General features: G+C 42.2%; 1 protein-coding gene across 1 annotated transcript; it reads left to right on the top strand.

The window, feature by feature from the left end:
• The first annotated feature begins 1,800 nt into the window (after nucleotides 1-1,800).
• Nucleotides 1,801-9,207, top strand: LOC144700202 (pre-mRNA-processing factor 19-like). Its single transcript, XM_078571639.1, has 18 exons — nucleotides 1,801-2,014; nucleotides 2,143-2,228; nucleotides 2,543-2,614; nucleotides 2,770-2,832; nucleotides 2,994-3,080; nucleotides 5,690-5,828; nucleotides 5,935-6,056; nucleotides 6,131-6,247; nucleotides 6,474-6,569; nucleotides 6,662-6,721; nucleotides 6,823-6,897; nucleotides 7,635-7,739; nucleotides 7,825-7,941; nucleotides 8,018-8,095; nucleotides 8,184-8,280; nucleotides 8,355-8,406; nucleotides 8,545-8,615; nucleotides 8,922-9,207. Exons 1-18 carry the CDS (start codon nucleotides 2,002-2,004, stop codon nucleotides 9,041-9,043), a joined length of 1,572 nt encoding a protein of 523 aa, XP_078427765.1. The 5' UTR covers nucleotides 1,801-2,001; the 3' UTR covers nucleotides 9,044-9,207.
• Nucleotides 9,208-9,769: the final 562 nt, after the last annotated feature.

The following is a 9,769-nucleotide window of genomic DNA, read 5'->3' as shown; positions in this document are numbered from 1 at the left end:
TTTCTTCTCGCAGATTCAGGCGTTGACCGCCAAAATCACAATCCGTGGAGCTGCCCCGCTGCGACCCATTCACCCGGCTGCATTGACCGTAACCGTACGGCCTTCGACGTTGAGTCATTGGTGCGCAGCCAAGACGCACGGCCGCTTGACCGACTGGGTTATTGCTCCTGCAACTGGCCTACAGCTCGTGTGATCGAGATGCTTGCCGCGCCAGCAAGTTGCACTGCCACCCAAACCGACCGCGTCATCGTGCTAGCCGCAGCAGCACCGACCGCCCAACTGAGTTGTCGACTGTGCAGCTGCCCCGCCGAGCGCCCGACCATGCTGTCAGATCGCACCGCCGCGCCAATCCAAGGCCACGCTGATCGCGCAATAGAATCGTGCTAAAAGCATTAGCTCCACCGACCGAGCCATGTCGCTGTTCTGTCCTAGGCCGCGCCATTGTAGCGCCATCCTCCTTGTTGCCTGCTCTTCCTCTCCTCCGACTTCCATCATTTTGCTCCTACGTCGCGACATCACCGCCAGCCGAATCCAGCCGTATTCTTCTACGGCACGTCTCTCCTACTTCAGCTTGCCCCGACCCGTGCACCGACAAAGATTTCAATGACGAGTGACACCACCGACGAGGTACGCCGTTCCCTTGCTCGTCAGTTACATTACATCTTTCATTATATCTTCGACTGCACTCCACCGCGCTCGGGTTAGATAGGTGAGAGAGATTTATCGAGAAAACTACGAAGCTGAGTGTTTTTCCTATGCATGGGTCGAGCCCGTCCGTCATGTGCGAGCCCCTACGGACTTGCTCCGGTCGGCGTCGTGGTCGCCATTGTCACTCCGACAAGGGTTCGAAGGTCACCGTCACCGTCACCGACCATCCGCTTCAGAGCTTGGAGTTCGGCAAATCATCACGTGTCCAGGCCTGCACGTACATTCTCCTAGGACACATCGCATCGCGTAGTTACGTTCACTTAGTGATTTTACCCATCGGATGACGCCATCGACAACGTCCGACATGAAGAGGGCTCGAACAAATGCCACCCATGCCATAATTTTTCAGATGGCCACCCTTCTTCTCTCTTCTCCCCTTAGCTCCTATCCACTCCCAAGGTGAACAAAATGACATAAACATGATGGTGGAGTGATGTTTGTGTGGATAGTCAAGATGGAGGAGGATATTTGTGTGGATAGGTTAATTATGCCAAAAAACAAGGATCACTTGGATGAATCTAGAGGCTGGATACACGAACCTATTACCTCTTAACAGGTCTCACTCAAGGAAACAATAAATCATATCCGACCCGTGCTAAAGTGATCTGATCATTTGGTTTTAAATATACATTGTATCTTTCAAGTTTTGTCTTGAACAGGGCACTAGAACCCAACATTTATCAGGCAAGGCAAACCAATGCCAACCTTAAATGACCCTTATTTGAGATTACACCACTCCAATAACAAACAAAAGTCCTCAAGTATGGCAAGAGAAAGGCGTACACATTCCCCAAAACCGTGTCAAGAGATGACGAACGAGTAAAGACTGCCTAAAGCTACCCGACCACCTATCTGCCATCCCCAGGACTCAGTGAAAAGGGATCTACACTTCAATAAAAATCAAGATAAAATTTATTTCCAGAAACACTAAGTCAATCCAATAAATACACAAACTCAAGAAGATAATACCCAACACTTTAGGTAAAACCTATGGTATAAAAATACAATATGACATGATATATATTCAAGTTAGTCTAGGTGGGCCGGGGGCTCTGGGCTTTTAATAAAGCCCGTGAGAGGTGACCTAAGTCTAGAGATATCACACTGCGATAATCAGCAAGTAGTCTCTACTGCCTGCTGCCCGCCAAGGAGACTCTCCGAATCGTTGAATCCCGCCATCTCTCGGTCGCCGCAGCTAGCGGAGAACCCTTCTAAGAAGGCTGTTAAAGCGGTGGAGTAGAGCCTTCGGAAGCACCTCAGCGCCGGGCTGCCGAAGTTTCAGATCCCACCAGGATGCTGTGCGCAAGTCAGAGCTCTTCTCCCTTTTTTGAGGCTTTTGTTGCACTATGATTCTAGGGTTTTTCGATCTTTTATGTGGGTTGCAGTTATTTATGAAAAAAATGTTGTTTTTTTTGTTTTTTCTTCTGCGAGCAGTCTCCGGCGAGGTGCCGGAGGAGCCGGTTGTCTCCAAGAAATCTGGGCTTCTGTTCGAGAGGCGTCTCATCGAGCGACACGTTCTTGTAGGCCCTTCATATGATAGTTGATTTTTCTACGACTTTGTAGTATTTACTGTTTCCTCACAATCTCTGGAAGTGTAATCCTGTCTTGTGTCTTTACGAGCCTCTCTGTTTAAAATTTTTGGGTTTCGCTTTTTCACAAGTCTGGAAATTCTTGCGTAATGGGATTCTGGAAAATTTCCTGTTACTTGAGACGTTCTTTTTGGCCCTTCATATGATCGTTTTTTTTTTCTACGACTTTACAGTATGTATGAGCGTCTCCTTGTGAAAATTTTGGGTTTCTCTCATTCAAAACTCTGAAAGTTCATTCGTTACAGGATTCTGGAAAATGTCCTGTTACTGGAGAGGCTATCTCGATGGACGACATTGTGCCTGTGAAGACGAACAAGGTTATTTAAGATAGAGCTAGTTATCATTTTGCTTCACTCACCTTTAACTATTTTAAGGCCGTAATTAAGTACTTATAATGTTCATTTTTTTGTTTTCAAAAAAAAATGTTCATCTTTAGGCTTACTTTTCTTTGCACTTATTGTTTCTGTCGCAGACGGTGAAGCCCAGGCCCTTACAGGCTGCCAGTATCCCTGGTTTGCTTGGGATTTTTCAGAATGTGAGTGTCTATCTTTATCTTTTCCCTTTCTTGTTTTTATCTTTTTTAAGTTACGAAGTTTCTTCGTTGAAACATTGCGGAGATGTGTGTTTTCGGTGGATACTTGTTCAATATTCTCTTTCACAATCGTTTCTGAAAAGGTTAACCCGCATTTCTGGCAGGAATGGGATGCGTTGATGCTATCCAACTTTGCATTGGAGCAGCAGTTGCATACTGCAAGGCAGGAGCTGAGTCATGCTTTATATCAGGTCACGATAAATCACCATTTATATTATTCATGAGTAGTTTTCAATTTTAAATTTGACTCTTTTATACGGACATTCTGATTTCTTTTTTTTATACATTGGCAGATTTATTTTATTCCTTTCAAACTTGATGCAAATATTTATAATGAAAAAAACTCATACTGTGTAATTTGCGGTCATCTTAAGCATAGTCAAGTTAGATTTTGGATTTCTCTCGGACAGTGAGTTAAAAATATCTGGCTCTCTTCGTTTTGAGATTGCAAGTTCCAACATCGTATCAAATGACTGTTTCAACTGTTTTTCCTCCCGTCTGTTCTCGACCCTATTTTCATTTTATCCTAGGCGTGTCCCCATCAGATTGTTTTCTCATGTCTTAAATTATGTTTTTGGTAATGATAAGTATGCGTCCTCATATTCTGGCTTTTGGCTTCTATTTTCTCTAGTCACTGATCTTCTAAGAAAAACGATGAGATAAAAATGCTCTCGGAAGTACTTCTTCTTCTTCTGATAAAGACTTTGGATCATTCCAGTGACTGCCAAATCTCCACACAAGAGAGTCTATATCTTTTTTTTCGTGAGAGAGTCTAGGTCTTGAAATATCTCATTGTGAATTAAGCACTCAGTGGAAGGCACTCCATGTGATATAATCGTGCGTTCGCGTTGGAAATTTATCATTGAACTTGGACTCTTTCGAGTATGAGTTTTAAGATTTCTAACGGCTGGGTAAATAATTATGCTGGGAATCTCGATAATTTCGTAATCACCTTTCACGTGGTGGCCACAGTCATGAAACTACCTTCTACCAGTGCGAACACCTAATGGTGCATGAAATAGAGGGTTTAATAAGCATTGGCGTGTATTTTATTATGGAAAATCTGGTTTAATAAGCATGCTTTGTTGAACCAAACAGGCTCGAGAACATTAGGTTTTTTTTCTGAAAGAGGGACACGCTTTCTTCATGGAAGTATTTTTGGTCTGCATTCCTGTTGCAAGAGCTTCTGTTAGGATTCTTGATCCTAACAGGGGTAAATGAAGGAAGATAGAGAGAGACAATACATTGAAGAAAGAAGAACTAGATTCGTATGAGGGAGGGATACAATAGTGTTAGATCTCTTACTAAGGAGGAGACATGTGCGGCCATCCTGTGGTTAGGGTTTCACTAGAGAAAAAGCGTCATTGTCCAATAGTTAGTGAGGACCTGTACGGACACAAGTTACAGTGGTACTCGTCCCGGACCAATTTGTTCTGAAGTATCTGCAAAAATAACAGATTCACTTTAGGATATATCTTTAAATATGGGGAGAAGGCGTTTAGACAAATATAACTCCGGTATTGTCTAACCATGAGGGTGTTCCTACTGGGTTTTCTAGACCATAAGAGTTAATCAGAAACTTTGAGGTGAATCTCTTCTGTTTCATCCTTATTCCTTACTGTGAATTGAGCGACAAACTCGGAACATAAATTACCAGATTGCTCTCTTCCTGCGTTTGAAGTCATAGTAGTTTCTTGAGCTGGTTTTTTTCCCTGAAAAAGGCTTTGCCTTAATTCATCATGACTTGCCTCCGTTCATGGTTCGATTTCTCTCATTCAATCAGTTCATCTTTGATCTTAGCATAAACACCCAAGACAGATTAGACCTCTAAGTGAGCCTCAGGATGACCGTGGCCCAAGAGTTCCACACATGCGCAAAAGGCTATGGATCAGAGAGTCCTTCAGTGCCTTTAGACACCAATCCTCCCCAGAACTCATTATCTTGCTACCTACTTAGTGAGAAGCACCGACTTCATCTTTTGTAACTGCATGACACCTGGCTCCCCAAATTGACAGGTTTGCTAGCCACATCCCAAGAGACCAGAGCCATCCCCTAATCCTGAGCCTTTCCATAAAAATCTGCACATCAAACCTTCCAACTGCATTGCCACTCCAACTGGCGGTCTAAAGACGGATAGATAGAAAATAGAGATCACAGAACACCTGCCACAGCAGCACCAGATTTCTCTCTTCTCTCTCTCCAACTCCTCCCCTCTCCCACACCCCCAAAACACAACCTCTCATCGCACTCTGGCTTGCCAACCCTCCAGCCTCCTCTACCTTCTCTCCAACCAGCTGCCAATCCGTCATTAAAAGCCAAACCTCATCCATGGTAGACCCAAATAGTGCATGGGAAGTGCCCCCATTGGTGTCTCCAAGTCAGATTATCCTCCGATCATTCTAGTATTTGCAAATAAAAAATAACGAACGATGTTTATTATGATAATAAAACTCTTATTCTGTTCTTCTGGACTCGCCACTACGCGCTAGCCAACACTTGCGATTGTTCTCTCTGATAAGCTCACACATTAGCGTTTGCCCCATCCCAAACCACAGCTTCCAAAATGCCATTTGTTTTTGTCTGTATGATCTCTCTGGTCGTTTGATATCAGCTCGCAATTTATGTATTTTTCTTTCACCTGTCATTTACTTGATCTGCTTGTATGCTTCAGTATACTTTTATCTTGTTTAATTTGATGGTAATTTGAGTAATTATTTTCTTTTACTGACTATAATCATTGGATCACAGATAACATTGAGTAAACTTGAAAATTATTACTGATGGGTTGGGTATTATACAGCATGATGCTGCATGTCGTGTGATTGCACGTCTTAAGAAAGAGAGGGATGAAGCAAGGACGTTGTTATCAGAAGCAGAACGGAAGATCCCTGTGATTCCAGCATCAGAAACCAGTGCGCCCATTACAAATGGGAAAAGATGTATACTTTGGAACCCTATTGATGATCGTTTCTCTTTCAAAAAAAATCCTGATGATGCTTTCATTTAAATTTTTTGAATTTAATCATGCTCTCGTTGTTCATGCAGCTATCGAGGATGAAGAAGTTGGTCCTGATGGAAAGAGAATTCGGCCTGGCATCACAAACGATATCATTGAGGAGCTTTCCAGCTGCAACACTCTTCTTTCATCACAACGGAAAAAGCGCCAGGTGAAATTTTTTGAGACAAATAGATATCTTGATTGTATATATAAATACTGACTATTTAGATGTTCTGTTGTTAGATTCCGTCAACGCTTACACCTATTGAAACTCTTGAGAGCTTTACTCAACTTTCAAGTCATCCTCTCCACAAAACTAGCAAACCCGGGATACTGACCATTGATATTCATCCTTCTAAGGTAAATTCATCAATTCCGATGCATCGTATGATGTTGGTCCCTTTGACTGCACTTGAAGGTTTTTTTTTCATTCTTTCCGGGGGCTTTTGTTTTGAAAATTCTTGTCAATGCAACTGCCAGTAAGATTTCTTTGCAATTATCAATACCAAACTTGTTCATAAATACTCAGTTGTTTTGAAACATAATTGTTGAAAGTACTGTCAAAATATTTACGGGACTACTTCAGGATGTTATTGCAACTGGCGGAGTTGATGCCACTGCTGTAATATTTGATCGGGCATCGGGAGAGATATTGTCCACTCTCACTGGACATTCAAAGCGGGTCAGTTTCTCCTCTGATTCTTTCCCTGGTTTTTGTATTTTTTTATTTGTTATTCTCTTTGATTGTTTCTTGGGATATTATTGGTGTTACAGGTGACTACTGTCAAATTTGTACCGCGGGACGACTTGTTTGTGACTGGGTCAGCTGATAAGGTGCTTAATACTTTCTGAATACTGTATCCTCTTATTGCTTTATAATTTTTGGGTTGTAGGATAAACATTTTTTTTTATCTTCTCTTGCATTCATTTTGCAGACCATTCGTTTATGGCAAGGCGCAAATGATGGGAACTACAACTGCTTGCACGTATTGAAGGATCATTCAGCTGAGGTTACCCCGGCTTATCCTTTGATCTTCTGTTCTTTAGTTTCAATGCTGCGTGTCTTCGTCATTCGTATCTATGATAATGCCCTATATCTTAAAAATAACCTTGCGTTAATCATCATAACTTAGTTTGTTTTAATGAGGTTACATGTTTCCCTCATTGATGGTGCTCCATCTCTGATACCTAGTTTTTTTTGAAATAACTCTCTGATACCTAGTAGTGACATAGTATCAGAGCCCGGTTTAACAGTTGAGGGTGTGGCCCCAATTTCTGTTTAGTAGGGTGTTTTAGGTAAATTTTTGTAATTTTTTTCTCTCCTATCTCTGCTTATTTAAGACAGATAGAGTGAATGAATTGTGTGCGATACTGAGCCCAAAATTCTGCTTTTGGGCGACCGGTATCCCACCCTGCTGCTTAACAATTATTGTATGCTTAAACGAGTGCTTTTTACTCTAATAGAAATTCACTTTTTAATTTATCCACAATCATCTGGAGAATCAGATTCTTGTTACAAAGTTAATTCAGTACTGAGCCCAAAATTCTCCTCTTGGGCGCTAGGTATCCCATGCCGCTTCTTAACAGTTAGTGTAATACTTAAATGAGTGATTTTTGCTTAAGGGCAATCAGTGTATGCATCTGGAGATGCTTGAAGATTCATATTCATGTGATGAAGCTAATTCATAAGTTTGGTATATGAACACTATGAGGTTGTTTCTCACTAAGATTTTCCAAAATCTTGCAGGTTCAAGCAGTGACGGTCCATGCTACCCACAAATACTTTGTCTCCGCTTCGCTTGACAACACATGGTGTTTCTATGATATCGTATCAGGACGCTGCCATTCCCAAGTGCATCTCCGTTATACGACCTTTCTTTTCTATTTATGATTTATACTTTTTTAAAGCTTTACGATGAACTCTCTTAACTGCACAGGTTGGTGATCCCTCAGCCAACGAAGGGTTTACGTCGGCGTCATTCCACCCTGATGGTCTAATCCTCGGGACAGGAACGACCCAAGCTGCGGTCAAGATCTGGGATGTGAAAAGTCAGGTAATTTTGATCCCCTTTCTATTCATCTTCCCATCATTTAATCCATAGCGTTTATATTCTCATTTATTTGATGCAGTCCAACGTGGCTACCTTCGATGGGCATGTTGGGTCAGTGACCGCCGTTTCATTCTCCGAGAACGGTTACTTCCTTGCGGTAGGGCTTTCCGTCGGTCGCTTTTGCACCCTTGAACAAGTTATTTGTTTGAATATCATCCTCAATATTTTAATGATAAGTATTGCAGACAGCGGCTGCTGATGGGGTGAAGCTTTGGGATCTTCGGAAGTTGAGAAACTTTAGATCTTTTGCCCCATACGACTCTGACACGACAACTAATTCAGGTAGATTTTGGATGGAGTGTGTTATGATATTTTTTTTGTTCATGATTCTGATCTAGCCTTTGAATTTTCTCTAGTTGAATTCGACTTCAGTGGAAGCTACCTCGCACTCTCCGGCTCTGACATAAGGTTTGTCACAACTCTCGTTTTCCTATTTCTTGACAAGATCTATCTCGACGTAAAGATCTTTGGTCTCCAGAAAATCTCCTGTTAGGAAATGTGGGCCATTTTATTTTGTTTTTTCTTGATTTTTAAGTCAATCTGCAGGCTTTATCAAGTGGCAAACGTGAAGGCTGAATGGAATTCCATCAAGACCCTTCCTGATTTATCAGGCTCAGGTTCTTCACCTCCACCCTGCGCCCGCTTCCTCTCTCTCTCTCTCTCTCTCTCTCTCTCTCGAATTCTCTCCTTACTCCATTACTCCTCTTTCTTCGCGCATTTCTCTCCTTTCCCCATATCTCCCATTCTCTTCATCTCTTGGTCCCTCGTTTTCTGTCTCTTTGTATCTTCCTCTATGCTCCTCTTTTTCTCACATATTTCTCCATTTCTTTCCTTTTCTCCATATCTCTCTCTCTCCCTCTATATCTTTCTCTTTGTTTCTCTCTTTACATCGTACAATCTCTCAATTTTTTGGCTGATGGCAGGCAAGATAAGCTGTGTTAAGTTCGGGCCAGATGCGAAGTACCTGGCGGTGGGTTCGACTGAGGACCGACACCTGCGCATCTTCGGGCCAGCCGGGATGGATGGTTCAGAGGATACCGTGTAACCAAAGCCTGAAAGAGTTATCATCTCGTGGCAGCAAAGACGAGGTCTCCACCTTCATCGTCTTCATGCTACTTCAATGAAGAAATAGGAAAAGATGATGTTTTTGGAAGGCTGTAAGAGCCCTATTCTTGTTGTTGACCATCTTCTAACGGTGCTTTAAGTAGATCCCCCTGAGCAATAATCCAGTCAAATGGCCCTAAGAGAAGAAAATAAAATACTGACTATTATCTCAAGCTTCAAACAGTTGAGAGATTGTGCCATGTGACGAAGCGTGGGGGAAGTGTCAATCTCAATTTGCATACTTTATTACGAGAATCTGCCTATTGATAATCTACAAGTTGAGTGCCATATCTTTTTAATTAGCAAATCATGGTGCATCAACCCCAGGGTTGTACTCTTAGATTGATCTAGTCATGCCCTGGGGTTTTATATATGTGAATGTTTAGTGGTTGCTAGCATTTATTGGTGTGGTGTAGAGTAGAGTGCCCTATATTAGCAGATAGGTGATGAGAATTACCTGAAGTACGTAGCTTGGGACAAAGGATCATGGGCTGCGGTATTGTTGACCTACATTGAACATGAACTTACCACTTCTCCTATATGAGTACTCTCTTTCTCCAACAGACTCCAACTGCAAATAGTGAAATCACCCACCAGTAAAAACTTAGATCAAGGTTGACCTCAAAAGTCTAGTCTTCAGGTACTTAAGATTTCTTCTCATTGGACA

This window comes from Wolffia australiana, chromosome 2 (genome assembly GCF_029677425.1).
Source record: "Wolffia australiana isolate 7733 chromosome 2, ASM2967742v1".
NCBI lineage: Eukaryota > Viridiplantae > Streptophyta > Magnoliopsida > Alismatales > Araceae > Wolffia > Wolffia australiana.
The sequence above is the reverse complement of the archived record's forward strand: the minus strand, read 5'-3'. Positions and strand labels throughout refer to the sequence as shown.